At 44.8% G+C, this 27,305-nt stretch overlaps 14 protein-coding genes across 14 annotated transcripts; 8 read left to right on the top strand and 6 right to left on the bottom strand.

Annotated features, from left to right (window-relative positions):
• Positions 1–6: 6 nt before the first annotated feature.
• On the bottom strand, positions 7–2,854 carry V1514DRAFT_32230 (exocyst complex component Sec6-domain-containing protein). Its single transcript, XM_066926108.1, has 4 exons — positions 2,532–2,854; positions 2,411–2,466; positions 2,264–2,361; positions 7–2,210 (listed from the first exon to the last, which is right to left on the bottom strand). The coding sequence occupies exons 1-4, from the start codon at positions 2,558–2,560 to the stop codon at positions 18–20; spliced, it is 2,376 nt and encodes a 791-aa protein (XP_066784126.1). The 5' UTR covers positions 2,561–2,854; the 3' UTR covers positions 7–17.
• A 594-nt stretch (positions 2,855–3,448) lies between these two features.
• Positions 3,449–5,193, top strand: V1514DRAFT_32181 (uncharacterized protein). Its single transcript, XM_066926069.1, has one exon. The coding sequence runs from the start codon at positions 3,694–3,696 to the stop codon at positions 5,095–5,097; it is 1,404 nt and encodes a 467-aa protein (XP_066784125.1). The 5' UTR covers positions 3,449–3,693; the 3' UTR covers positions 5,098–5,193.
• Positions 5,194–5,231: 38 nt separating this feature from the next.
• Positions 5,232–6,572, top strand: V1514DRAFT_31980 (uncharacterized protein). Its single transcript, XM_066925966.1, has 2 exons — positions 5,232–6,199; positions 6,264–6,572. The coding sequence occupies exons 1-2, from the start codon at positions 5,280–5,282 to the stop codon at positions 6,364–6,366; spliced, it is 1,023 nt and encodes a 340-aa protein (XP_066784124.1). The 5' UTR covers positions 5,232–5,279; the 3' UTR covers positions 6,367–6,572.
• Positions 6,573–7,242: 670 nt separating this feature from the next.
• Positions 7,243–9,482, top strand: V1514DRAFT_328830 (Carboxylesterase). The gene is made up of 3 exons (XM_066927242.1): positions 7,243–8,688; positions 8,741–8,943; positions 9,010–9,482. The coding sequence occupies exons 1-3, from the start codon at positions 7,452–7,454 to the stop codon at positions 9,412–9,414; spliced, it is 1,845 nt and encodes a 614-aa protein (XP_066784123.1). The 5' UTR covers positions 7,243–7,451; the 3' UTR covers positions 9,415–9,482.
• On the bottom strand, positions 9,231–10,571 carry V1514DRAFT_32060 (ribosomal RNA-processing protein 7-domain-containing protein). Its single transcript, XM_066926008.1, has one exon. It carries the CDS (start codon positions 10,468–10,470, stop codon positions 9,508–9,510), a length of 963 nt encoding a protein of 320 aa, XP_066784122.1. The 5' UTR covers positions 10,471–10,571; the 3' UTR covers positions 9,231–9,507.
• On the top strand, positions 10,457–12,256 carry V1514DRAFT_31998 (JAB1/Mov34/MPN/PAD-1 ubiquitin protease-domain-containing protein). The gene is made up of 5 exons (XM_066925977.1): positions 10,457–10,799; positions 10,896–10,947; positions 11,036–11,347; positions 11,438–11,725; positions 11,790–12,256. The coding sequence occupies exons 1-5, from the start codon at positions 10,570–10,572 to the stop codon at positions 12,078–12,080; spliced, it is 1,173 nt and encodes a 390-aa protein (XP_066784121.1). The 5' UTR covers positions 10,457–10,569; the 3' UTR covers positions 12,081–12,256.
• Positions 12,070–14,304, bottom strand: V1514DRAFT_328822 (uncharacterized protein). The gene is made up of 4 exons (XM_066927241.1): positions 13,284–14,304; positions 12,940–13,221; positions 12,516–12,879; positions 12,070–12,432 (listed from the first exon to the last, which is right to left on the bottom strand). The coding sequence occupies exons 1-4, from the start codon at positions 14,127–14,129 to the stop codon at positions 12,188–12,190; spliced, it is 1,737 nt and encodes a 578-aa protein (XP_066784120.1). The 5' UTR covers positions 14,130–14,304; the 3' UTR covers positions 12,070–12,187.
• A 15-nt stretch (positions 14,305–14,319) lies between these two features.
• On the top strand, positions 14,320–16,013 carry V1514DRAFT_305232 (uncharacterized protein). The gene is made up of 5 exons (XM_066925649.1): positions 14,320–14,363; positions 14,443–14,628; positions 14,711–14,978; positions 15,039–15,318; positions 15,404–16,013. Coding segments are annotated over exons 1-5 (1,269 nt in total). The 5' UTR covers positions 14,320–14,362; the 3' UTR covers positions 15,938–16,013.
• Positions 16,014–16,313: 300 nt separating this feature from the next.
• Positions 16,314–17,685, top strand: V1514DRAFT_342063 (uncharacterized protein; the record flags this gene model as incomplete). Its single annotated transcript, XM_066929083.1, has 2 exons — positions 16,314–16,707; positions 16,781–17,685. The coding sequence occupies 2 exons, from the start codon at positions 16,314–16,316 to the stop codon at positions 17,683–17,685; spliced, it is 1,299 nt and encodes a 432-aa protein (XP_066784118.1).
• Positions 17,686–17,800: 115 nt separating this feature from the next.
• V1514DRAFT_328814 (uncharacterized protein) lies at positions 17,801–19,595 on the bottom strand. Its single transcript, XM_066927240.1, has 2 exons — positions 19,197–19,595; positions 17,801–19,116 (listed from the first exon to the last, which is right to left on the bottom strand). Exons 1-2 carry the CDS (start codon positions 19,467–19,469, stop codon positions 18,037–18,039), a joined length of 1,353 nt encoding a protein of 450 aa, XP_066784117.1. The 5' UTR covers positions 19,470–19,595; the 3' UTR covers positions 17,801–18,036.
• A 123-nt stretch (positions 19,596–19,718) lies between these two features.
• V1514DRAFT_305227 (small GTPase superfamily) lies at positions 19,719–21,057 on the bottom strand. The gene is made up of 5 exons (XM_066925648.1): positions 20,968–21,057; positions 20,693–20,736; positions 20,523–20,631; positions 20,124–20,451; positions 19,719–20,052 (listed from the first exon to the last, which is right to left on the bottom strand). Exons 1-5 carry the CDS (start codon positions 20,995–20,997, stop codon positions 19,943–19,945), a joined length of 621 nt encoding a protein of 206 aa, XP_066784116.1. The 5' UTR covers positions 20,998–21,057; the 3' UTR covers positions 19,719–19,942.
• A 469-nt stretch (positions 21,058–21,526) lies between these two features.
• On the top strand, positions 21,527–22,518 carry V1514DRAFT_328804 (autophagy-related protein 16). Its single transcript, XM_066927239.1, has 4 exons — positions 21,527–21,667; positions 21,733–21,793; positions 21,865–22,017; positions 22,074–22,518. Exons 1-4 carry the CDS (start codon positions 21,577–21,579, stop codon positions 22,366–22,368), a joined length of 600 nt encoding a protein of 199 aa, XP_066784115.1. The 5' UTR covers positions 21,527–21,576; the 3' UTR covers positions 22,369–22,518.
• V1514DRAFT_328800 (histone methylation protein DOT1-domain-containing protein) lies at positions 22,396–24,265 on the bottom strand. The gene is made up of 2 exons (XM_066927238.1): positions 22,831–24,265; positions 22,396–22,776 (listed from the first exon to the last, which is right to left on the bottom strand). The coding sequence occupies exons 1-2, from the start codon at positions 24,214–24,216 to the stop codon at positions 22,495–22,497; spliced, it is 1,668 nt and encodes a 555-aa protein (XP_066784114.1). The 5' UTR covers positions 24,217–24,265; the 3' UTR covers positions 22,396–22,494.
• Positions 24,266–24,857: 592 nt separating this feature from the next.
• V1514DRAFT_279080 (PLC-like phosphodiesterase) lies at positions 24,858–27,290 on the top strand (the record flags this gene model as incomplete). Its single annotated transcript, XM_066925000.1, has 2 exons — positions 24,858–26,511; positions 26,566–27,290. 2 exons carry the CDS (start codon positions 24,858–24,860, stop codon positions 27,288–27,290), a joined length of 2,379 nt encoding a protein of 792 aa, XP_066784113.1.
• Between the last annotated feature and the right edge of the window lie 15 nt (positions 27,291–27,305).

The raw sequence follows: 27,305 nt of genomic DNA, 5'->3' as shown, positions 1-27,305 counted from the left end.
AAATTTTTTTTTTTTTTTTACTTATACTCTGACATGAACGTGACCCGATCGGTAGATACGGTTGCATCTGGGCTAGCGATTGCAGCATTGACCTGATCAATCACGAGCCTGACAGTTTTGGCATCCAGATCTGTCCTGGCTTTTGTTAAAATGCCATGCAAAAACTTGACTGGCGTATCGGGGAATTCATCTGGCTGACGCATTGCCAAAAATTCACTCACAATGACGTGCGGATCGTGAGCGGTTAAAAAAGTCATGACGTATTCGAGAGATTTGAATTGTGATTGCACGTAAGCAGCGTCGGTAAAAGATGAGAAAAAAGGATACAGCACGCTGACGTCGGCTTTGATTTGCTCGACCATGATTGCAGCTGCGGCATCAGCAGCAGCAGCAGCAGCAGACGAAGAAGTTGACGAAGCCAAAGGCGAAGGAGAAGATGAAGATGAAGACGATCGGGGTTGAAATGTCGTAACCGCTGTGACGTAAGCATGCAAGGTTGAATCGAGCAAGTCGTCGACGTAGATGCGGTACAGGTCCGGATTGAGATGTGAATTGAGTTCCACGTTGTATTCTTCAAACGTGCGAACGATTTCCTGCGATGACGTGGTGTTGGACGTGACCGTGCCAGCAGTAGCAGTCGCCGTGTTTGTAGGAGTGGTCGTGACCGTGTTTGTGTTGTTGGACGTGAACAATGTGGCAAACACAGGTTGCAAGTCAAACATGATCATATTTATGATCTCATGCACGCACGACTTTGCGGTGGCAATGAACCCGTCCATTGAATTTTCCAAATCCCGGACCATGCCGGTGAGAAGTTGCATGTGCGATTCCGAATGCACAAGCCCATCGCAACCGGTGTGGACCTGCCGGGAGATGATCGCGTCCGTGTAATCCGCACCGCGAACCTGGTCGTTTGCCACGGCGATCGAGTACTCGACCAAGCCACCGGGCGCATCATCCGGGTTCGTGTTCGAACCCGCAATCTCTGCCCGCACGAGGTCCAAACTTGCTTGCTGCCTGGTAGTCAACTGAGTGCCGACCTGGGCCACGACGCCGGCAGCAACCGTTATGTCATCGGATTCGATGGCTAACGAAACTTGCTGCGTGATCATTTGAAACAAAATTGGCGTGCTCGCCAAGCCGTACATGCCATCCGGATCCACGTCCGGAGCTTGCGTGCGAGCTTTGAATTGGTCGAACTCGGATTGAGACAACGTGTTGATCCATTGTGATAGTTTTGAACAAATCAGGTTCATGTAGTCAGTCAAGATTTCCTGTTGCTGGCCGTCCAGTAACGGCGGAACTAATTGATGTGCCGGCAGGTTAAGATCGTTTATCATCGTGTCCGCGTATTTGTACGACCAGCGAATAATGTTGAGTAACGTGCCGGCTTCGGTCTGGCTGGTGACGAGGGATTTGAGTAACATGTACGTTTGCTGATGGTACGCAGCCACAAACCGGTCGACAATGTTCCAAGTTTTGGGAACGCACTGGGTCAGGCTGGACTTGGTCAGCAAGAGATCACGAAACACCCATACCAGGTTGTCCAATAACGCATCGGGATCATCGCGAAACGTGGCCGCACAATTGTCAAACAGGTCGGCAGCTGCCAGGTTGATTGAATTGGTCACGATTTTATCATAGTTGCGTGGCGTGCGAGTAGCAGTCGCTGCCGCGTTTGCCCTGCGGTCGAGCGTGTTTTCAATCTCGACAATCTTGGCCCACCGGACAATCAAGCTAGAGTTACCCTCGCGCAGGACTTCGAGCAAGTTTTGGGCGACCTCGGCAATAACGTCGTGATCGAATTTTACTGCCATGGAATCCAGCCTGCTAAAAAACGAGGTTAACGCGGTCGTCGTGCTTGAACTCGTGGCTGGATAAGCCAGCAGCACGACGTCCCGAAAACTGCGCAGCCGGGACAGGTCGAAATGAATGCGCAGCAAGTTTGGCATGGCGCTTTCGAAAACGTCGGTGCCATCGTGATCAATCAAAACTTGCAATCGATCCAACTGATCCGGCAAGTCACGCAGGCATTGCACGACGTGCAGCACGGTCCGGAAGTTGCGATTAACGGCTGCCGCGGTGGCCAGCTTGTTGAAGCCGGGCACGGCACTGGCCGAACATGACGCCAACTCAGCGTGCAAGCGATCCAAATCTGCGCCAACATCTGCCGCCAGTGAGCCTGCAGAAGTCAGATGGTTCAACCCGGCCTGTCGTTCAAGTTAGTATGGGCAACGGCGGGTGTTTATATGTCCGAACGCACCGTGGTGAGGTCAACGTGAGTCTGCACGCCGGACTTGAGTTGAAGATCAAGTGCAGCCTTGTCACGAGCAATGCGGTCCTTGATTGCAGACAAATTTGCTAGATCCTGTGTCACGAGATGGAATCAGTTAAGCTACGGCAAACGGACTTTTGTGCAACGGCGACTTCCCACATACATCAGGATAGCGCAGCAGTTCGGCGAGACTAAAAAAGCAAGAGTTGTCAATGATGCTGATGATGCTGATTATGATGATGATTGGTCCACTTACCTGGCAACAGCGCTTTCTTCTTGGTCCATCGTTGGGCAGCGGCACAGGCGGCCTTGGTCTTGCTTGGTCTTGGTGAAGTTCGTCGTGCTGCAGGGTTGGGGCACACTAAAACCACGAAAACGTGCGTTCGCGTCGCGTCCATAACCAGGTTCGCGACAAAAGAATAAAAACCTCTAAACGACGACACATTTCACGACCAAAGCCATGAGCGCGAACACAACTGCGACAACATCTAGATCAACAAAAGTGCCGCGCGTGCGGACGGTCTTGCACCAGGTCCGGCGGTCTGTGATTGCCCAGCAATGGCAGCCAGTTCCGGAAGCAACCGCGGCCGAGGTCGAACGAGTGTTACGGTCGGCAGCCCAGGCCGTCACCGGCGCGTTCGAAAATCCTCGTCGGCAAAGGCAGGCTCAAACAGTATTGCGGGCGGTAGTTACCAGGTACAGATGTCATGAAATCTTGTTTAAAAAAACTGCAATTGCGTGCTAACGGTGCTGAACCAGGACGGCGCGCAGGCTGCGACGACTACCGGTGCCGCGACCGGCGCCATGGAGTGCTGGGTTTTACGAGACCGTGGTCGAGAAAAATGCCAGGCTCGAAACCGACACGGCGGCGGCTATGGCTCAGGCGGCCGCCACGCAGGCGGCCGTGGAGGCAGAGGAACAGCGGCTGACGGCAGACAGGGAGTACCTGGCGTCGCTGACCGCGTCTTCGCGGGCAGCAGCCATGGCCAGAGCGGCTGAACGCAAGCGAGTAAGTACAATGTGTGTGAAATGTGGGCAATCACGACATGGCATTCGTTTAGCAGCTGACTCGAGATTCAGCTGGGCAAGTTTTTAGGCGACGGTGACGAAGCAGATGGTGAGCGCGATCACATTGACAGCTTTGATGACGATGGCAGCGACTTTGACGATCATGATGATGAGGAGGACGACTTCAACAGTGCTAACAGCGAGCTTGCAGCCCATCTCGGGTCCATTGCTGCCAACGTGCACGACGTGGCCAGGGTCGAAACGGCAGCCAGGGCCCTTGTCGGGGGTTTGCCGGGTAACCGCTCCGGCAGTCTTGTTCTTCTCCATCACCACGAACTTGGACGTTCCCCCACGAACTCGGCCATATCCCAATCAACGGCCCACGATTTAACGACGAACGACTGACCAACATGGCTGAGCCGGGTGACGCTCTGAATTTGCGAACGCTGGCTCAGGCGGCAGGGGGTGAGTTTCCTGCAACCTCCCCGACCGTGCCCGCGACAGAGACGACGTCCACCACTAATGGCAGCGCTGGCAAGCCGCCTGTCAAGCGACATCCTGCCTGTGTCTATTGCCGCCGCTCACACATGACGTGCGATTCGGACCGGCCGTGCTCGCGGTGTGTGAAGCGCAACATTGGCCACATGTGCCATGACGAGTCCACAATAAAGAAGGAAATCGATGACGAAGGCGAAGATGCCGCATTTATCAGCAACATTAACGACGATAATAACAATATTTCTACAAGCAACAACAACAACAACAACAACAACAACAACAACAACAACAACAACAACAGCAGCAGCAGCAACAGCAGCAGCAACAGCAACAGTAAGGTGGATCCATGGCCAGCGCTGAATTCGTTGTCGTCATATCACGGCCCATTGTTCACGTCCGAACACGTCGGCAGCGAGTTTTCGTCATTGAATGATTTTCTTACCATGCTCGAAGACACGCCAGCTAGTCCCGTTTTGGGACCAGCACCTGCGCCGGCGTCTTCACCCCTGCCGACGACGACGACAACAACGACCGATCCAGTTAATGTCGTGACGGCATTACAACCGCAGTCAATGCCTTCACCGCTGACCGCAAACGCGAACGGCAACATCACGCTGACGACAGCTGCGCAGCCGCCACCGCCGTTGCAGCCCGAGACCGCGAGGGACAAGTTTTTCCTGACCGCGGCAGATCCCGCGGACGGCCCGGAGCGCACGCCCGACGAGCGCCTGAAACAGGTCATCAACGCAAAGCTTGAAGCCGGCTTGCTGGCGCCGTTCAACTACGTCAAGGGTTACGCCCGCTTGCAACGGTACATGGACCATCACATGTCCCCTGCGTCGCGGACACGCATTCTTAAGCCGTTGAGCGTGTTCCGGCCCGCGTTCAGGGCCATTGCGCAATCACTGATCGATGTCGATCTTGTGCTGGTAGAGGAAGCGTTCGAACGCATGCTACTAGACTACGACCGCGTGTTCACGTCCATGGCCATCCCGGCATGCCTGTGGCGCCGCACCGGCGAGATATACCGTGGCAACAAGGAGTTTGCGGCCTTGGTCGAGGTTCCCGTGGATTTACTTCGTGATGGCAAGCTGGCCATCTATGAACTTATGACTGAGGACTCTGCAGTAAACTATTGGGAAAAATATGGCAACATTGCGTTTGACTCGGGCCAAAAGGCCGTTCTCACCAGTTGCACTCTTAATTCCAGGGATGGCACGACCCGCCGGTCCTGCTGTTTTTCGTTTACGATTCGCAGGGACAGATATAACATTCCCAGTTGCATCATTGGCAACTTTATCCCCATCCACCCGTGATGTCCTCCTTTTTGTCTTATATACTTGTAAAACACATCAAGCTTGTATTTTAGTCATATATTACATAATAACATAACATTTATTTTTTGGACCTTTTTTGGTGTTTAGCTTTTTTTGATTTTTTTCTCTTTCTATGATCTCGCTCAATATTGCATTCAAATACCATTGATCATTATTATATTATGACTCGGCGCAGAATATTGTCTGCCGTGACCGTTGTTGCGCTTGTACTGCTGCTTATCGTTCTTGTTAGTGGCGGCGGAAGCGGCAGTCGCCGTGGCCGTGGCTCTTCGCGCCCGCATCTGGTCGTGTTGGGCGATTCGTGGTCTGCTGACGGCAAACACGACGTCGTGGTTGATCCTGCTGTTCGCAATCATGGACCTGGAACGGGTGGTCGTTGGTCGAATGGTCCGGTTTGGCCAGAATACCTTTGCGAATCGGTAAAGTGTCAATCCTACCTGAACCTGGCTCTTGGCGGGGCCAAGTCATCCAATCGAGCGTTCGCCGCATCAGCGTCGGCAGTGCCTGATTTGGAAGCCCAATACTCGGCTTATGCTGGCTTGAACCTGACATACCCCGATAATCGGTCATTATTGTTTGTCATCTTTTTTGGCATTAACGACCTTGTTTATGCCGTGTCGTCACCATCAGGCAGGCAAGCTGCGGTCGCAAGCTCGGTCGCGCAGATCGTGGCCACCACGGCCAAGCTGACCGGTGCATACCCTCATTCCAACGTTCTATTGTTTTCGGCAGTCGATATTACATTGCTGCCCATGTACGCCACCCGATTCCTTAGTGATGGTGGTAATCGTGATGACTCTAAAAACAAAAAAAATAATAATAATAACAGTTCTCAAGAATTGCTGGAAAATTTTAAAGACGCGGCCGCATTGGTTCGGGCATGGAACTCCCAGTTGCGTCGCAGTGCTGACGAGTACCATGTGAATCATACCAACGGGTCCGTGTTCTTTTGGGATACGAATGCGTGGTTTGCGAGGCAGGTAGCCGGCGTGGTCAAACATGGCTTGCCGGTTTATAATCGGGTCTGTGTCGATCGTGTGGCTCAGTTCGAATGTGCAAACCCACAAGATTACTTATTCTGGTAAGTCTCGTTTAATATGCCTCTTGCGTATGTACATGCTAAGTTGTTCGCTTTTTTTTTTCAGGGACTGGGTTCATTTAACTACCGTGGCACATAAACGTATTGCGAACCAGTTGGCACGAATTGACTTGTTGCCTTCGCTAAGAAAATTTCAAGCCCAAATTTAAAACACCGTGCGTCAGAGTTTATGTCAGAGTTTATAACCATACTTGCCTTTTTTCTTTTTTTTAGGTGGGGGGTTTTTTTTTTCTTTAAGAAATTGCTTTAAATTTTTTATTGCTGGTCATTAATTGAGCCTGATTGTTTCAACTTTTTGAAAACAGCCTGCATTGTTTAGTTTTGGTTTTGTGCAGGTGCAAGTGGATGACAGACTTTTGACAACCATGTTACATGTTACATGTTTGTTTCAATTGCGTTAAATGTTTAATTGAGTCTTCCTCTTGAGCCCTCTTGAGTGTGTCACTAAAACCTATCAAAAATTGCGGTGGCATAGGTATTAGTAACGTATAACGCATATATGGCTTGCGTCAATCAGTTACAAACATTTTTTTTTTGATGGTCACCATTTAGGGAGTTGCATGTGTTGGTCAAATGTTGGGCGTACAAGGAAACAAAATAGTGTTTATGTTGAATTGACGGTTTTGAAATTGATTTTTATTTCGCTTTTCGATATATGCAAATTCTCTGTCTGCAATTATTTTTTTTGCATGGATCAAAAAATCAGTCACATGTTTGTAAATATGTTTCGGGGAATCCTTCAAAGTTTGCTCTTTTATTTTTTTTTTAGTTTTTTGTATTTCCTTGGGGTGCTAACAACGGTGATCATTCATTACCACTTTTATCTCGCAAACAAAAACAAAGAAGTTAGAATTCCCAAGCTACAATGAGAAAGAAAACCAAAAACTAACTATTTATTTTTTTGTTTTGGACGCGTTCCTTGTGTCGCCTTGTTGACCACCCCGCATGAGCTTTATACCCTATCCCGATGCAAAAAAATAAGGGGAACTATCAAATCGAGTCTTTGTTTACCATGACTTATAATTTATACCAACAATAAAATCATTTCTGTTTCGTACAAGGATTTTGAATGAGCTTTGCAACCTTGTTTCTAAAAACGTATATTCTTTTCCTATACCCTAAGAATGCTCTGGCTGTAAATGGTATATACCCCACAACGGCGACCGTGTAATAATAATATATCCTGCTCTCGAGTTCACACTGCTTTATTATACAACATCATTGACAAGTTATCATGTTACTTATCCAAGCTGGCTTTACTTTGGCGGTTATTGCGTGGCAGGTCATGCAAGCCCAGGCCGTACCACTGTTTGGCCGTCCGGACCGCGTTGGCGGCGGCGGCGGTGAGAATAACAACGATGGTCCGGCGCAGATGCCGGTTGTGGATCTTGGCTACGCAAAATACCGTGCGACGTACTACGACGAGAAGAACGATTTTTATATGTTCAAAAACATCCGCTACGCAGCACCACCCACTGGTGCGCGTCGGTTTCAGGCCCCGCAAGATCCGTTGCCGCAGCAAAGTGCCGGAGTGCTTGATGGTTCGGAGGGATGGATGTGTTACCAAACTGGTGCTCACATGTTTAAAATTATTGATTACATCTCGGACCCTCGCGCGCAGTCTGAAGATTGCTTGTTTCTTGACGTTGGTGTTCCGGGTCACTTGCTGCGATCGAACGGTACTGCCAACCACGGTGGCAACAACAATGGCACGCTAACTGATAGGTTTAACTTGACACGACCCATATCTAACAGTCCGGTCATTGATCCCATTTCTAATGACATAATTTCTAATCCCATTTCCAACGGCACCATTCCTATTGGCCATGGTGGTGGCTTGCCCGTGTTGACTTGGATCCATGGTGGCGGTTTCACGTTTGGATCCAAGGACGTGCCATACAATCCTGCTGGCTTGTTCAAAGCAGCCAAAGGTGGCATGGTTTATGTTGCTTTTAACTATCGTCTTGGCGCGTTCGGTTGGTTGGCTGGTTCGCAAGTGGAAAAGCACGGCTTAACCAATGCCGGCTTACATGATCAACGCAAGGCCCTGGATTGGATTCACAGTCATATTTCCAAGTTTGGAGGCAACGCCAACGACATGACCGTGCTGGGCGAATCTGCTGGCGCGTCATCCATCGTGCACCACCTGACCGCGCCGGCGCCCGTCCAGTTCGCGCGTGCGATTCCGCAATCGATTGCGTATTATCCGCAGTATGACAAGAAAGTGCTCGAGACTCAATACAATGTGTTTGCAAACTTGGCTGGTTGTGGTGATGCCGGACAGGACAGTTTTGAATGCTTGATAAAGGCGGACGTTGCCAAGCTTAGCAGGGCTAACCGGGTCGCGGTTGACCGGTCGTTATATGGAACGTTTCAGTTTGGTCCCTATGTTGATAACAAGTACGTTCCCGAGCTGCCATTATTTAGACTTAAATCTGGTGATTATAGTCGTGGCGTCAAGATCCTGGCTGGTAAGTGTAATATCAAATTTATGGATAAATTTATTTATTTATTTATTTTTAGGATTCAATTCGAACGAAGGTGCATTATTTTCTGATCCAAGAATCTTTACCGAAAAACAGGTTAATCGTTTGGTCGATGATCATTTCCCTAATGCCTCGGAAGAAACTCGCAAGGAAGTTTTGAAGTTATACCCAAAATCAGACTATTCTTCGCAGTCGGCCAGAGTCTCCAATGTGATTTCAGACTGGATCGTTGGTTGCAATGTAAGTTAATGCATTATTTTTTTTTTTTTATTTTTTTTTTAAATGGCTAACTGGATTGATTTATAGCATGTATACATGGCAAACGCGTTTCCGTCCAGTTATGCTTACAAGGTCTCGATCCAGCCAGGCTTGCACTCGATTGATTTGGTTTTAACGTTTTTTGGAGCGATGCCAAACTTGAGCACCCGGCCGCCGTCATCCTCGGCAGCATTTTTGGACGGCGCATCGTCAGTTGACAATGTCGCGATCGCGTTCCAGAATTACCTGGTTAATTTTGCCATGCATGGTGATCCCAACTACGCGGCATATAATGGCAGTTTGTTTGACGCGCAACCGATTCCTGTGATTGGTGGTGGTGGTCAGATTTTGGAAATCGGGTTACGATCGTCAGCGGTTACAAGCATGAAAGACGCGGGGTCGAGTGCAGAGAAGTGCGATTGGTGGATGAAGGGAGACTGGACCGGAAACTAAAATGATTGTGGGATTTTCATTGAGCTCATGGGTTTGTTTGTTTAATGTGGTGTATGTGTGTAAATGTGAAAAAAAAAAATTTCTTTTGGCTATTCATGCTAAACTATTACCGCTGAAGGGTCTAAACTTCTTCTTGGCCTTAAGTTCTTTAATCCGTTCTTGATCTTGCTTAAAATTCTTGAGCAAATCATTCATGCGTTCTTTCTTCTCCTGCCTGATTTGAAACCGGTAAAAATCTTTTAACTCCGCCTTCTTTTGCCGCTTACGCGCGTCTTGCCTGATTGCATCTGAGTCGCCACTGCCAGCTGCTTGAGCACCGGCCCGACCAGAAATCACTTTCGAAACAGTCACGAACCCTTCCGCGTCCGGTTCCGAAAACGCGCGCTTGGCGTCCCTGACCTTGCGAGCCTCGAGTTTGTTAAACGATGCCATGAACCTGTCCACGGCAGATTGCACGACCCGGTCGGCCACGTACTTGCGCGCGTGCACGGCCATGTACCTGCTCGTTCCGGTAGCGTTTCCTGCAACCTCGGTCGTGCCGTCCTCACGCCATTCCGGCAATCCGGGTGACTTTTTCAGGCCCGCCAGCGCGTCGTGCAGGCCTTGCTTGTCCGAGAAATGCACGTGCGCGGCCGAGCCAGATGGATATATCCGCCGTATTGGCACAATGCCAAATGATGATAATGAAGATGATGACGATTCTGAAGGTGCTAATGAAGTGGTGGATGGAATGTCGAGGCCGCTGCTGGCATTTGCGGTCGGCGCAGGCAGGAACGTGACGGACGCGACCGACGCAGACGGTGCGAGCGTATTGAAGAATGACCTGACATGTGCTGTTGTGCTGTCTATCGGAATATTTGCCAAAAATACAACGTGCTGCGGGGGTGAAGTGGGATCAATCACGGCCGGTTCATGCTTGCGGGCGTAGACGTAATGCGATGATGATGATGCGGCCAAGCTGACTGGAATTACAAAAAAACCGTTTATTGACTGCGACGGTACTGAACGGTTGTCATTGGATGATTTATTGTTTGAGGACGATGATTTCCGAACCATTATGTTTGGCAAAAAAATCAAGATTGATCTATAAAATGTTCAAATTTTTTTTTTTCAAGTGGCATTGGGAGTTTGGGGTACGGGTTACTACATAATGGCATGCATGATAAAGCACAAGTTCAACAATTTCGATGCAAATGCATTACTGGTCTAATAATTGATTTTATTGCTCAGATCATGGTTAATGACGTGAAAATGAAAGATGCGGCCCAGCGCGTATTTGAAATTGAAAATCAAGTATCGTTTATCGATCCAGCTCGGGACGTGATTTATCGATCTGACGAGCAAGAACAAAAACAGCTTGCCAAGGAGAAACCATGGGCTTCAGAGTATGTAATCAAAACTGTTGGGTTTTTTTTTTTAATATTTGTTTACTTTTCTGTTTTGTTTTGTTTGTTAATTTTGCCTGGGTGCTTGTTTTGAAGTCCAAATTATTTCAAGAATGCGAGAATATCGGCCGTGGCATTGCTTAAAATGGTAACGTTCAGGCCGGAGCAGGCCAAAAATCCCTAACGAGCAGCAGCTAATTGAATAATTTTTTATTTTTGTGGGGGGTTGGATTCAGGTTATTCATGCACGGTCTGGTGGTTCGATTGAAGTAATGGGCATGATGACGGGCAAGATTGTGGGCGACGCGATCGTCGTCATGGACGCTTTCCCGTTACCGGTTGAAGGCACGGAAACCAGGGTAAACCCGCAAGCTGAAGCTTACGAATACATGGTCGAATACCTTTCCACGTTACAAAATTTGGGCCGGCCAGAAAATATTGTTGGGTGGTATCATTCGCATCCTGGGTATGGCTGTTGGCTGTCCGGCATCGATGTCGGCACGCAAAGTCAAAATCAACAATTTCAAGATCCGTTCCTTGCCGTCGTGGTAAGATTTTTTTTTTTTTTTTTTTTTTTTTTGAATAAATCATAGGAGTTTATGACGTGAGGAAGGAAGCTGAGATTATTATTTTTTTAGGTTGATCCAAATCGAACGATTTCAGCCGGCAAGGTCGACATTGGTGCGTTTAGGACGTACCCAGAAAATCACAAGCGTGGAGATGGTTCCGCTACAACAAGTTCTGACAAGGCAGAAGGCGAATATCAAACCATCCCTCTAGCCAAGATGGAAGATTTTGGTGCGCATGCAAGTCAGTATTATTCTTTACAAGTTAGTCATTTTAAATCATCACTGGACACAAAACTATTGGAACTTTTATGGAATAAGTACTGGGTGTCCACGTTATCTCAATCACCCTTTTTAAACGTATGAGCATGACATATAAATATATATATTATTTTTCAGGTTGCAGTTAACTAACTTATTGAAGAACCGAGAATACGTGACTCAACAAATATTAGATTTGAGCAGGAAAATTAATCGGTCAGATATATCATTAAGTACTTCATCGGCTGCAATTCCTTCAGGTAGTGAATCATCATCATCATCGCTCGCTTTGGGACCAAAAGCATTGCGCAGGTTGGCCGAAGTCGATCACAAAGAGACTGAACTGGACAAGTTTATTTATGACACGAACAAGATTGCTTCAGAAGAAATTCATGGATTATTGTCGCAGACAATTAAGCATAGAGTCTTTAGTAACATCAAAACGTCAGTTTAATAAATCAAAAAAAAAACTTTTCCCCGGTGTATTTAATCTATTTACAAAAAGTACAAATTAGGAATTAAGAATTAGTTCTTTTTCTTTTTTTTTTCTTTATCCTAATTCTATGTTGACAAATGCTTGACGGCTTCGGTGCATCGATTAGTAACCACGTTCTTATCCAGAATCGTGATTAACTTCGGCAAAGGAGCACCCGGAATCGATCCCGAGATTACAAACCTCAATGCTTTAAAAATCAGTGGTGATTTAAAAACTTTGCCTTGAGATTTAATGTATGCATCAATTTGTTCTGACGTTCGGACTTCGTGGTCAACGCCTTGATTCCACCATTCCTTAAACTGTTCAATGACTAGAATTTTTTTTTCAATGTTAAATAATGCAAAAGGAGGGGGGGGAAGGGAGGAACTTCTAAACTCAAAAAAACGACTTTACCTTGTATTGAAGCTTCTCGATCATTGATCGACAATTGATCACGGTATTTTACCCCGTCGAGCCCATCGTAATCAGGTAGGTCATTGTAGATGTATGCCGCTGCTTCAGGTAACTCATTAATGGAATAAATTTTGCTTGCAAATAACTTGACAATTTGTTGCACAAACGCAATTTCAAACCGTTCCGGATGAGTTGTGAGAACACTATCTGCGAATGCTTGTGACAATAACAGTTGCGCTTGCTTGCTCACGTCGTCCAGTCCTTGCTCGGATTCGATTGTGGATTTGAGGTAATATGAATTGAAATATTCCAGTTTTTGTTCAGATACCTTTGCATTACCTTTTGTTAGGCCGTTGAGATTGAACTATACCGTATTAGCATTTCCTTTCAAGAAACATGAACGTTATATTTTTTTTCTTTTTACCTTCTCAATCAAGTCCGTAAGACTAAAAATTTCGCCCGTGTTGTTGTTGTTGTTTGCTGTAGAAGTCGCAGGCGGTGACCATCCAAATAATGCCACAAAGTTAATCAGTGCTTGCGGGAATATGCCAGCATTTCGATAACTGGCAATACCAATATCGCCACTGCGTTTGCTTAATTTCTTATCTCCCAAAGTGGTCAATAACGGAATGTGAACGAATTCAGGCGGAGTCCATCCAAACGCGTTATAGATCGCCACGTGTTTCGGGGTCGATGGCAGCCACTCCTGTGTTGATCGTGTAAGTTTTTTTTTTTTTGTCTAAAAAAAAAACATGTAATTCTTCATACCTCGCCTCTAATGACGTGAGTAATCTTCATGAGATGGTCGTCGACCACATTCGCCAGATGGTAGGTTGGGAAGCCGTCGGTCTTGAACAACACCGGGTCGTCGTATCGCATGTCCTTGACGTTAACTTGCACTTGCAAGTCAAGCTTGCCATGCAACAAATCAGTGAACCCAGGGTACTTGTCTGGCGAGATCAATCGGATCGTGTGCGGCACGCCCTGGCTGGCCCTGGAGTCTGACTCTTGCTTGCCGACGTGATAGCAAAATCGGTCGTAGGTTGCCATGGACGGCGGATTTAACGTGGCCGCGGTTGATCGCAATTGTTCAAGCCTATGTTTGGAACAAAAACATCGATAGGCATGACCGGAATCAATCAGTTGCTGCGCGTGTTGCCGATAAATGCCTAGCCGGTCTGATTGACGATAAGGCCCGACTGGTCCGCCATTGGTCGGGCCTTCATCCCATTCGATTCCGGCCCATCTTAGTGATTCGTAAATGTCATCCTCTGCACCTGGCTTTAATCTCGATCGGTCTGTGTCTTCTAACCGGAGCAAGAATTGCCCGCCGGTGGACTTGGCCAGCAGGTAGTTATACAACGCGGTGCGCAATGAGCCCAAATGCACGAACCCGGTCGGCGACGGGGCAAACCGGGTTCTCGCAGGCTTTGTCGGATGAACATTACTTGATTCTTTCTTGATCTTGCGTTGAAACGGGTTCGCTGAAATGTCTTGCAATCGCCTGCCCGTGCTGGCATGTCTTTGGCTGGCCATGGTGGGTGCGGTGGTTAGCCGGCCCGACGACGAAACCAATGCCCGCCGGCACAACACTATCGGTGCAGCATGAAACATTAATGTCGTCACTTGTCCGTCTGATTGCGGGTATTTTGGGGTATCGTAAGTTAGGCTGCTAATTGCTCTGTGAAGTTTTGCAATTTGAGTTGGAAGATTTTTAAATTGTTCTTTGCTTTCGTTATATTTAAACTATAAATTATGCCAATTGGGAGTTTCCCGATTTCGAAATTAATTCTCTGTTCACCATCTTTGAATTTTGATTAAACTGTTCGATTCACTTTACGTTCGAAAGTATGATTTTTCTTGTTTAACAAGATCTCTATTTACTTAAAAATTATCTTTAAACTAATTATTTTTTTTTTTCAAATAGTGAGCGAATCACAGGATCTGTACGAGGTCCTTGGGATCAACCGATCCGCGACGGCAGCAGAGATCAAGAAGGCGTATCGCAAAAAGGCATTGGCACACCATCCGGACAAAGTGGCACCGGAAGAACGAGAATCGGCAGAAGTTCAGTTTAAAATTATTTCACAAGCTTATGAAATTTTATCCGATGGTAGGCTAGTATTTTTTTTTTGGAAATGTACGGTTTGAAGCTTGAGAGAAACTGACGAGATGACACGATCGTTGGGATTAAGACGACAAGCGGACGGTATATAATACACACGGCATGGCGGCATTTGAACGAGGGTACACTAATGAATCGTTTTCAATGCACGAAGAAGACGTGTTTGAGGCCATGTTTGGTGGCATGCACGGCGGCGGCGGCACAAGCAGGCGCACTAGAAAGCCGACCCGGACGGCGGACACGGTTCAAACATTGGTAACGCCGTTAAAAGCATTGTATAAGGGTAAATCTCAAAAAATGTCAATCAAACGCAACGTTGTTTGTTCGATTTGTGAAGGGTATGCCTATTGTTCTGCGCGAAACTGGTTAAATATCAAGCTAAGATCTTACACGTCTAGTACCGGAGCTAAAAGTAAGGCCAAAAAGAACAAGTGCACAAAATGTTCGGGTCATGGAGTCATTGAAGAATATCGACCGATTGGCAATGGCTTGGCGATTCCATATTCGACTGCATGCCCGGTTTGTCAAGGATCGGGCCAGATTATTAAGGAGAAGGACAAATGCAAGAAATGTAAGGGCAAAAAAGTGGTTCAGGAATCTAAAATTTTGGAGGTTTATATTCCACCTGGAACAAAATCTGGAGAGAAAATCGTGCTGAGAGGTCAAGCGGACGAAGAGGTAAGCAAAATATTGGTTTTCATTTACTTTTACAAACTGACTAACTTCTATGCTTTCTTTCTTTTTTTTTTTTTTTTCTCACTAGCCCGGTTTGGAAACTGGAGATATTGTGTTTGTAATCAAAGAGGAGAACAATACCATATTTGAACGAGCCGGGGCTGACCTGAAAGCACGCATTCAAATCACTCTGGTCGAGGCTTTATGTGGGTTTAACAGAGGAATATTGGAACATTTGGACGGCCGGATCATCAGATTGAATTCTGCACAGGGCAAGGTTATTCGCCCCGGTCAGGTTCTGGTGATTGAAAACGAAGGCATGCCGAGGAAAGGCCAGGGACATTTCGTGCGCGGGTCGTTGTATGTTTTGGTGGACATCTTGTTCCCCAAGGACAACTGGTTTGTCGAAGCGGCCGACATGCGCAAGGTTGCCGACACGCTGGCATTCCCTGCCTTGCCTGATCTTAAGGGTGATAATGAAGAAATCGTGGTAGCGTCGAAGGTCGTGAATGGTCATGACTTTGAATTCAAGGACCGGACACCACAGGACGATGATGACCCGGTTGCAGGTTCGGCCTACGAATCTGACGACGACAACGGGCCCGGATGCACTACGCAGTAAAGAAAAAAAAAAGTTTTGCATTTTATATACATTGTACATAGTCACCTAATATAGAACTATAATGTGAACCATGGAACTATTATCAACTACTTTTAGTTTGTTTATTGTATGTGTAGTGAAGACCGGGTAATAGCCTGATGCCTTCTCCAGCAATCGCGCAAACGCATGTGCCATTCATTAACGTTCACATCCGCAGCTTCACGATAATACCGAAACTGCTTATAATTGATAAAGGCGTTTTTTTAAAAAAGGAAATTTACATGTTAAATAGATGAATTCAGACGACGGACAATTGAGCCGGTCGCCAGAGTATGCCGGTCGCACGGGCAGCAATCATCACCATCCCGCAGCTGATACCCGGTCGACAACGTCCAGCATGAAAAGTGATGGCTCATCAAGGTTGAATTTGTCAGTATTGTGTCCGTCATGTGGCACGACTATTGCGCTGGATTTTCCGTTTTTGACCATACCGGAAGAGTATAGCGGCGTTCAGGAGCCGGAATCGAGTTCTGATGATGATGATGATGACGACGACGACAAAGACGACTCTAACGAAGACAATAATGATAACGAGGCGGAAGAAGAAGAAAAAGGAGAAGAACATGATGACGACGGCGGTCAAGATGAAAGCAATAAGGAAGGACTAGATTTTTATCAAACTCAAGAACCAAGACGCAACCTGAAAACAAGGCAAAAAACACGCCTACAACATATTATTAAGGAACTGGAAAAAAAAGTCGAGCAATTATCAACACGTGCTGCTAATGAAGGTAAAATTTGGTTTAATTTTGGATTTTTTTTTTTGATGAGGATTTTGACATTTTTTTTTCTATTGTTTCTTAGCTGGCCGGGCATCGAATTTGCAAAACCAATTGGACAGGTTAAAACGCAAATCAAGCATGGCCAGGTTATCTAGTCAAGTCAGTGGCGTGCTGGCGCCGCCACAGATTTCACAAATGACTTCATCACCGGTATTATCGACTCCGTCTAGAAGAGTATCGAATTCGAGTTTGGATCAACATTATGGCACGGGCACGTTATCACATTCTCAATCTCATTCTTCACTTTATCAGTTTCATCAGCAACAGCAACAACAGCAACAGCATAATCAGCACCAAATGCAACAACAACAGCAACAGCAACAAGCACAAGGGTTTTTGGGTGGATTCTCACTGGCCCGAACTGTTTCTTATATCCCGTTTTCATCCGCAATCCTAGCCACGTCTTCATCTTTTTTCCCTGGAACAAGTTCACCACTTCAAACATCATCTGCAGGTGTGTTGTCTACTTCATTTTCATCTTCATCTACAGTTTCATCCAATACTATATCAGATTCCGGCGCGTCGTTATCGTCGTTTTCAATACCACCGTCACCACCTGGCACGAGTGACAGCATACTTACTCAACTGCAATCATCCGTTCATAAGGAACGCAAGCTGCGTGAAGAAGCAGAGGACAAGTTTAACAAAATCTCTGTCGAAGTCGAAGAACTTTCGCAGTCACTGTTTGAACAAGCAAACGAAATGGTGGCGAAAGAGCGACGACAACGGGCCAAGGTCGAGGGACAGGTTAAAGATGCCAACGAACGTGAACAGAAATTAAATGACCAGTTGAGCACATTGCAAGATGCATTCAATCGGATCGTCGTGTTAAGTCAAGGTTTTAATAATGATTATGCCAACCTCGATAATAAAACCGTGGCTCTTAAGATCGAGCAGATTGCACTAGACTTGAAGTCTAAACCATGATTAATGAATTTTTTTTAATGTTTATTTTTATGTTTTGGAAGGAGCATTGCAAGTTAAAGGTTTTAGTTTTGGCATTTCGGCATTTTTTTTTATTGAAGGGTATAAATACCAAGTTGGGATCACATTTAGAGTACTACATATATAAATACTTAATGTAATGAATAATGAACACACATGAAAAAATTTATGAACACTTGGTAATGCAAGAATTAAGTTACCATCTATAAACCAAACAAAACTAACCCCAAATGCAACATCCCTTATCAATAGAAGGAGAAACAAAAAAAAACTTCCACTGTCAAATCAAACCGGCTCCTCTATTTTCTTTTTTTTTTTTTTTTTCAATTCAGTTCATGAGTCATGATCATCTACGTGACTTTCAAGATGCTCATGTTCTTCGTCTCGGTTGATAACAAAGAACGCGCCGCCGACCAAGAAGGCACCCAAAACATACCATAGCGTGACATGAACATGATTGAAAACCACGTCACCAACCACGGCAAGCGGAATTGTCCCGCTAAGCCCAACCGTGACAACCAATGGCGACGTGAGAAGGATGGCCACGATCCAGAGGTAGTCAGACACCAGCGTGACCGAGCAATTTAGCAACAAAATCAACCAAACAAACGATGACGGCGGAGCTTCCAACCGTTCGGCACCAGTAAAATGAAGCAGCAACAAAATCGGCCAAAGAAGAATGACGTTAAACACTCCGACAAAGCCGAAGAATACTTGCATGTTGATGCGTGATTCGTCACCGATCCTGAGCTTTAGCAACGTCGTGTAAAGTCCATAAATGGCAGCGGACACGAGAGCCATGGCGTCGCCTACGACGATCGAACCTGCAGTCAGGTTATTATCTGCCTGATCTTGTGAAACGCTATCCTGGGTCGAGATAAGAATAATGCCAGCTAAGCTCACAACCAGTGCGATCAATTTCCGGCGCGTAAAAAATTCAACCCCAATAACGGATCCTATAAGAAGCGTAAAGAAAGATGACGTGCAGGACAAGATCGTGCCACTGGCCACGCTTGTGTAACTTAAGCACGCGTTTGCGAACCAGTTTGCGATAAACCACAGCAGGCAAAATTGGAAGCTCAGCTTGGCGGTTTCGCTCAATGACAATCCGGCTTGGTTTTTATCGAGACCTAGTTGCTCTTGTTCTTGCTGTAGTAATATTGGTGATTGTGTAACAGAAGACTCGGATGAATCGGGGTGGTCAACTGAGGAGCGCTCAGAATCCGATGCTAGAAAAGAGGACTCGTCCAGGCTATCTCGACCGTATGAATCTAGGTGTTTTAATTGTGATGAAGACCGAGACAGTGAAAATGTTCCGTCTAGCAGTGGCCGAATGAGATAAAGTGAAAAAGTTGCAGTAGTCAGATACGTGACCAGATATGGCTTTCGGTAAATGTCGGTTTCGAAAATGGACTATATGCAATGGAAGGAACGTTGTTAGCCGGCTAGATCCAATAAACCCATTTGAAATATCATTGCTCTCTTGCGCCTACATTAACCATAAAACTGGAAGAAACCCAAAACAGGACAACAATCATGATGAAAAAAAGGCCGAGGTGCCATTTTGCCCTGCCATGCTTGTTTGATTCATGCAATGCGGGTGAGTCTTGTTCGAGTTCGGTTCGGGATCGATGCACTCTTTCTGCGGCGTCATCACCATTAGTGGCGGTCATTGCAAACAAAGAAGGCTTCCGCTTGGCAACCGGAGTCTGAGGCGGTGTCGTGTTCTCTTGGAATGAGACGTATTGGCCGCCTTGGTCTGGCATTTCCACGCATTCACTTCCCCGAGACGATCCAGCCGTCAATTTATTCAAACCTTTTGGCGATAACCAAAAGTTGAAACCCAAAAGATGACGATGAGCCCCGGGTAACTAGCTTGCCAACCCGAAAAGAGGAAGTTGCCCAGCTTGGATTAGATCACTATTTAAGCTTTGGCACTAAGCCCGATCAAGTTGGGTCATCGATTGCGTTATCAGGTCAAAAATTGATTCGACCATTTCATTCAATCAATGTCATTGGGTGTTTTAACACTTAATTTATTCATGCCCACCATGTCTTTTTATTCTATGTAGAAAAAGTTCAAATTAAAAAAGGAATTAAAACGCTTCAAAAAACAATCGAACAATAAAAAAAAAGAAAAGAAAAGAAAATGATAACCCAAAATCACATTAAAATAATTGTATAACTAGTCCACGTATACATATATAGATCTAATATACATACATATGTACGTTCCAATCTAGCACTCGCATCCTCCCCTGTCATTGTCGAGATGGATGTTGATTGGGTCGGAAAAGTCACTGTTGTACTCCTCGGACTCTTCCTGTATGAGCGCGTTTCGGGCTATGACTATAATAATCAGTCAGTCAGTAAACTGTCTCTATTCACCGATTGTTATCTTAAGGAATTCCTATTATTACCTTCAAATGCCTGGTCCACGTTGATTGCCTCCTTGGCACTGGTCTCAAAGTAAGGAATGTTACCCTTTGCCTGGCAAAACGCTAATGCTTTCTTTTGCGAAACCACCCGTTTGCTTTCTTCAACATCAATCTTATTACCCAATACCACAAACGGGAACGACTCTGGATCTCTCGGACTGGCCTGGATAAGAAATTCGTCTCTCCAACTATCCAAGGCCTCAAAACTCTTTGCGTTGTTAACGTCATACACAAGAACACAGCAGTCCGCGCCTCTATAAAATGCAACTCCTAAGCTCTGAAATCGTTCCTGTCCGGCAGTATCCCATAGCTATACATACGGCACCAGGCTTGTCAGTAAAATGAACCAAAAACAACAAAAAAAACCTATATAATTAATACCTGTAAAGTGACGGTGCGGTCATCGACTCGCACGTCTTGCTTTGTAAGAAAGTCCGCACCAATGGTGGCCTTATACTGATTGCTAAACTTCTTACTGACATATTGTTGCCTTGCATTATTGTTAATCTCATTATTGTGTTCCAACCAAGTCTCGTCAGTGAACTACATACATTAAACTGGTCTTGCCGACGCCACTGTCTCCTAATATAATGACCTATTCAGATGTGTCAGTATGCATTGAAACTGAAACTAAAAAAAAAAAAACAGCAGCAGCCATAAATTCTTGTCCATAGTCAATGCGACTATATTAATAAGGCTTGGTCGAACTTGACATCTGATGCACCACTTGAGATAATGATAACAACCCAAGTCCCAGACGACCCACTCATTGTTGAACAATAATTTTTTTGAAAAAAAAAAAAAAAAAAGAAGCTCGATATTATACCTTCAACATTGTTTTCTTCCGGGAAGACATTTACAAACTAATAAATACCGATAAGAATATGTGATGTGGGCGAAGAAGAAACGAACGAACTGGCAAGAATATATATTTATATATATATCTAAATTGTCGTCCCTCGCCGGTGTCGTTTCGCGGTTGTGGTTTGGGTTTTGTGGCAGTGGTCGAAATCGGCAAGCAACAAGCCCGCGAGCAAAGCATCCGGGGTTAATTGTATTATGCCAAATACGGACCAAATAAGCTTTGCAAGTGGAATTGCCAATTGAGCTAATGACAAATAAAGAAATATCAAGATGACCCGTATCAAGCATTGAACACTACATACAAATAAACGTCGATAACCATGTATATGTCCATGCTTGCTGTAAAACTCCAATTTTTTGCAGCGTGCAAGACAAATACTCTGACAAGAAAATGTGTTACTTTGATTAAACTACAATATGAATGCCCATAGTTTACGTTCGACTGGAGAGTTGCCATAAGACAATAAGCGCACGCGAGCAAAGAACAGTAATCATAGGGGTTAGTGCATCTTATCAATAGTTAATATATGTAACTATATAGTTTACTGTGGTAGATCAAGATGTTGACGACATGGCTGCAACAAATTGGAAGACACAATTTTTAGACAGTCTGCATGAGCGTGACGCTCGAGAGAAAAAATTAGTCTTTGTTTTTGAATCATGTGCGTAATTTGATCAATTTGCTATTCTCAAGATTTAATCCCGGCTCATATGCAATTTCAAACAGACTCCAGGCTTGCCAACAGGGTTGCCCAGCTAGAAAATGCCAAACAGGTTTCTGATGGTTTGTATGTCGTGTTATTATTATTAAAAAATTGGTTTACAGATTTACTTATTTTTATTAATTTGTCAAAAATAGTGATCCTGGCGGTGCAAGTTCTCGTGAAGCCGCCAGTCTTCGCGCCGAGCTTCAAAACCTGTACGATTTCAAGACAAGCTCGGCTGCCAGAATCGATGAGCTGCAAGTTCAAAACGAACAGTTACAAATTTATAATACTAGAATCTTAGCAGAGTATATGCGCGTCAGTTTCATTATATCAATTGTTTTTTCTAATTTTATGCCATTAGGTATGACAAGGCAAGAACGGAAAAGAAACAAATTCAATCTCGACTTAAGATTAAAGATGAAGAGCAACGCGAGCGGAATAGAGCTCTTCAAGTATTACAAGATGAACTTCTTACGCATCAAATCCAATTGAACGTTGCCGAGGATAAAATTATCTCCCTCGAAGCTGAGAATAAAGAGCTTGTCAAACGGTGGATGGAGCGGGTCTCTAGGGAGGCAGAAAAACTTAATGACGCAAATGCGTTTCTTGAAAGGTACGTATTTAAAAAAAATGTAATCTTGTTCCGTTATGTTTAATGTTTTTCTAGTCTTGACAGATCCCGGTTGCGACAACATCGCGACTCAACTGGGTCATCATCTGATCCTCACTAAAAAAAAAAAAAAAAAAAAAAAAATTTAAAAAAAAAAGAAAAGTAACATTACTTATTCTTCTTGCTTTGTTCGAAACTCCTTAATCTTGGTCCGATCAATGGTTGACACATAATATTTTCCCGGCGCATCTGTCCAACTGACGCTGCCTGAGAAAAATTCGCGCTCGTTCACTTGCAACAGGTTTATAGGCGATTCCACATTATGACTCGTAATTTTATGACCTGGTGGAACGAATGATTTCAGAGACACAATTTTGGTTCCGTCTCGAACATCGAGGAAAAGGTTAACCAAGCTGCCATTTAACTCCGCGTCAAACGCATAATTGTTAACAAGCTACATCAACGGTTAGAAGAAAATAAAATAAAAGGAATGGGTACTATTCCTCACAATAACATCAGCCTTTTTAATGGCTTCAGCCACTCGGTCACTGCGCACGAAATCACCATGGATAAGTTCCGTTGGTCCCAGCTTGACACCCCAAAACTTAACACGTTCTTTAAGCTCTGCTTCCTGTTTAGTAGCCAATTCTGCCGCCTTGTCCATAATCTCGCACCCATAACTTTCAGCTCCGACTTCTAATGCAACCTGCAATACACAATTACCAACCCCGGATCCAAGATCCACAAATACCTTGTCAGAAGTTATCCCCAGCTCGCTAATAATTTTTGACGTGAATCTTGGTAACAACTCGCCATACACGTTATTTGAAAATGCTTCGTAATTTCGCAATTCCTTAACGTGAGGTGATACGATTCTGGCATAAACCTGACCTAGAACTTCATGCGATAACGACGTTATGGCCTTGCGAGACCTCAGTGATCGCGTTAAATACTCAGCAAATTGTCCCTTATTTTCTGAATCAAAATATTTCGCCACAATTTCATTATATTCCTCAATGGCACTTTTTACGGCATATAATGATTTCCTCTTTATTGATCTTTTAATTCGACGCACAATGCAATCTTGCAAATCAGTAGTGTAAATTTTGGACCCTTCATCTGATGGCAGGAAATACTCTGCCACTATTTGCAAAATACGTTCTAGTTCTGCAAACGGAGAGTAATCATCTTTGACCGGGGAAACAAGGTCAAACCGTTCAGTAAATGACGGGTTCCCTGGGTACCGAAGATCAACGTATAACCCTTCACTTTTTTCGTCGGGGAAGAGTGACGTATATTCTGACAAGTCGATATTTGCAATACTTGAAGAAGACACAAGTTTTGGTGCACTGTCTGAAGGTTCAAACCATGAATAATCTAGAATTTCTCTATTTTCATCAACATTGTTCTGTTCCAATTTCACCTTTTTCTGCCTTGACACATCATTATCGTCATCGTCATCATCATCTTGATCATCATCGTCCTCCTCATCCTCTTGATCATCATCGTCATCATCATCTTCATCACTTTCATCGTCTGAATTAACGAATTCATTTGACAATTCACTCTTGCGGGACTGCTTGCCCTTAGCTTTCTTCTCCTTCTTCTCCTTCGCGGGTTTCTTCACTCGTTCTACTTTCTCCTTTGCCGCTACCGGTTTTTTCCTCTTATTCAATCGCTTTAAGATATCAAACGACCTGCCTGACGATCCAAACGAGTTTACTTGCACCGGCGTTTTCTGCACTTGCCGGCTGACCTTGACGGATTTGAACTTAATATCCCTTGATTTGGACGAAATCGGTGATGACGGTCCCGGTGACGGAGCAGGTGAAGGAGCCGGAGATTCCGAATCTGCCTTTGATCTAGATAATTTCTGAAAAAAGGATGACGGCATGATTGAGGCAAGAACAAGTTAAAAAAACAAAAAAAACAATTAATGAAATCTGGAAGGAGGCCCGACGGCAAAATCGCGAATCGATTCAATTAAACCGTAAAGCGACTTACCCGGTGCGATGAGATTTCGTTTACCCAAAATGTTAATTGATAATTATTAGTCGCATGCTCAATTAAAACGCTGACCGAGAGCGGTATTTTGCTCTCAGTATACGTAAACCGGAGAGTTGAACAAGATTTTATGTTGATTGGCACCGTAAGGATTGAATGAATTACTCCGATAAATGGGTTATTGATAGTGCAATCATGAAATAGACTCATCATTATCCACCCTTTCTGCTTTACTTTTTTTTTTTCCCTCCCTTTCGTCTGGTCAGGTGGGCCAGCTAATTTGCATGCAAGCAGCAAACTAGCAATTCGCATTAGCTCCAAACCGGGCGAACTGTTGGTATATAAAAACAACAATCGTATTTAGAGATCAATATGGCGCATCCGTCGACTCCAGAACAAGCTTCTGCAAAACCAGTCCAAAGTCAGCAGCATCAGCCATTAGCATTATCTACCACATCTTCTTCGACTGTGCCACCGACAACGTTGTCTATTTCTTCACCAACTTCATCTTTACGCAATCCATCGTCGGTTATGCGACGACTATCTCGAGGAGCTCTAGACAAGATTTCACGCAAGACGACGCGGTCACCGAGCACAGGACCGGTAACTCGTCGTCACTCGTCCGCGTCAACTGATGATAGCTTGCCATTCCAGGAATTGCCGCCAGAAGTACCTGACTCACTTAGATCTGGAGTTTTGGTTTTAAGAATTACGAGAAAGAAGCGAGTGCAATACGCGTTTTATCTTAGCGAAGATATGGGCTCCATCACGTGGGATTCAAAGGCCAAGGCCAAGTCCAAAACGACAATCATTATTGACAATATTAAAGAAATCAGGGTAGCAGAAGAGGCTCGAAATTATCGCGAGGAGTTTAAGATTTCGAGCGAGCATGAAGATCTTTGGATTACAATAATTTACGTCACCGAGACGCAGAAACTGAAGGGCCTTCATTTAATCGCGCTGTCCAAGGACTCATTTGATCAATTTGTGGTTACGATTCGCAGGCTGGTAAAGTATCGCGCTGATGCCATGAGTAGCTTGGCCATTCCGGGAGAGCGGTTTGTTAACGTTCATTGGCCGGCGTATGTTACTAAAGAGCAAGGCGAAGAACGATTATCGTTTGAAGGCGTCGAGAGACTGGCTCGAAGGTTACATGTTAATTGTTCAAAATCTTATCTTCGTCAAAAATTTAACGAAGCAGACGTTGACAATTCTGGATTTTTATCATTTGATGAGTTTCGAAATTTTGTCAAAATGTTAAAGCACAGGGCTGAGGTGGATGATATTTTTAAAACCGTGCATTCAAGTATTAGTCAACAAATCAAGACTGAAGAAAATGAAAACGTCATGTCGTTTGACATGTTTGAAGTTTTTCTCAAGCAAGTTCAAAAGCAAAAGTTTGAACTTTGGCAAATCGAGAAGACATATCATCGACTTTGTGACGAAAATGGCCAGTTCACTATTGACTCGTTTTCAGATTATCTGTTGTCATCGTATAATTCTATTCATAAAGAAGTTCCAGAGGACTTGAGCAGGCCATTAAATGAATACTATATATCCTCTTCTCATAATACGTATCTTCTTGGCAGGCAATTGGCCGGCGAATCATCTGTGGAAGCATACATTAGAGTACTGCAACGAGGTTGCAGATGTATCGAACTAGATTGCTGGGATGGCGATGAAGATCCAGTCATTTCACACGGGCGCACGTTCACGTCATCAGTTTCTTTTGCCGACGTGATTGCTGCCATTCATAAATATGCATTCATTTCGTCTCCTTACCCTCTCATATTGTCATTAGAAGTTCATTGCAACTATGATCAGCAACGGAAAATGGCTGAAATAATGAAGACCGTTTTTGGAGATAATTTGATAACGGCACCGGTCATGACGAATGCGCTTACGCTTCCATCGCCAGAATATTTAAAGCACAAGATCTTAGTGAAGGTTAAAGCGAGCGAGGACTCGGAGTTGGAATCATTGCGAGGAGAGATGCTGGGCGCCACCAGTGAAAGCACGACCAGCACTGAAACGAGCATGAGTGAAGACAATGATCCTGGGTCGAATGCTCAGATCCAGTCATCATTATCTAGAAGAAGGAAAAAGACTAGCAAAATTGTGGACACGCTAGGTAATTTGGGTGTTTACGTGCGAGGAATGAAGTATCGAAATTTTGCCCTTCCTGGTAAGTGTCATGTTGGGAATTTGGTATGATGATTTCGCTAACTCATCATTATAGAATCACGAACTTTAACACACTGCTTTTCATTTGGTGAACGGTCTTTTAATTCTTTGTGCAAGGACGAAGATAAGCTGTCACAGCTTGAACTACACAACAAACGCTACCTTATGCGAGTATACCCATCCGGGTTTCGGTTCACCAGTTCGAATTTTGATCCATTAACATGCTGGAAAAGGGGCGTGCAAATGGCGGCTTTGAACTGGCAAACGTTTGATCTTGGCCTGCAGATGAATGAGGCTATGTTTTCTACTGCTGATAAGTCAGGTTACGTATTGAAACCTTTGGAGATGCGGACAGCCAATGGTTATCATTTGAGGACCACCAAGATTCAAAAATTGCGATTATCAGTGACCATGATTTCTGCACAGCAATTGCCTCGTCCTAAGGAATTTAAGCCGGATGACTCGTTTGATCCGTCGATTGAAATTGAGGTTTACGGTCCCAATAATCCACCGAAACGAATGCGGACCAAGACGGTTCGAAATAATGGGTTTAATCCGGTATGGAATGAAAAATTTTCAGTTGAATTGGTGGGACCATTACTCGAACTTTCGTTTATAAGAATTCTTGTATTGTCGACTGATGGCACCGTGTTTGGCACATATTGCGCTCGGTTGGTCAATCTTCATCAAGGATATCGACATGCTCCCTTGTTTGATCTTCAAGGCGAGCAATTTATTTTCTCCACATTGTTTATGAAAATTGCATTGCTAAACCTATGAACCTGGCGTTTTATT

The sequence above is a fragment of the Lipomyces japonicus genome (assembly GCF_038497905.1).
Source record: "Lipomyces japonicus strain CBS 7319 unplaced genomic scaffold V1514scaffold_13, whole genome shotgun sequence".
NCBI classification, from domain to species: domain Eukaryota; kingdom Fungi; phylum Ascomycota; class Lipomycetes; order Lipomycetales; family Lipomycetaceae; genus Lipomyces; species Lipomyces japonicus.
Note: the sequence above shows the minus strand (reverse complement) of the source record. Positions and strands in the feature narration are given on the sequence as shown.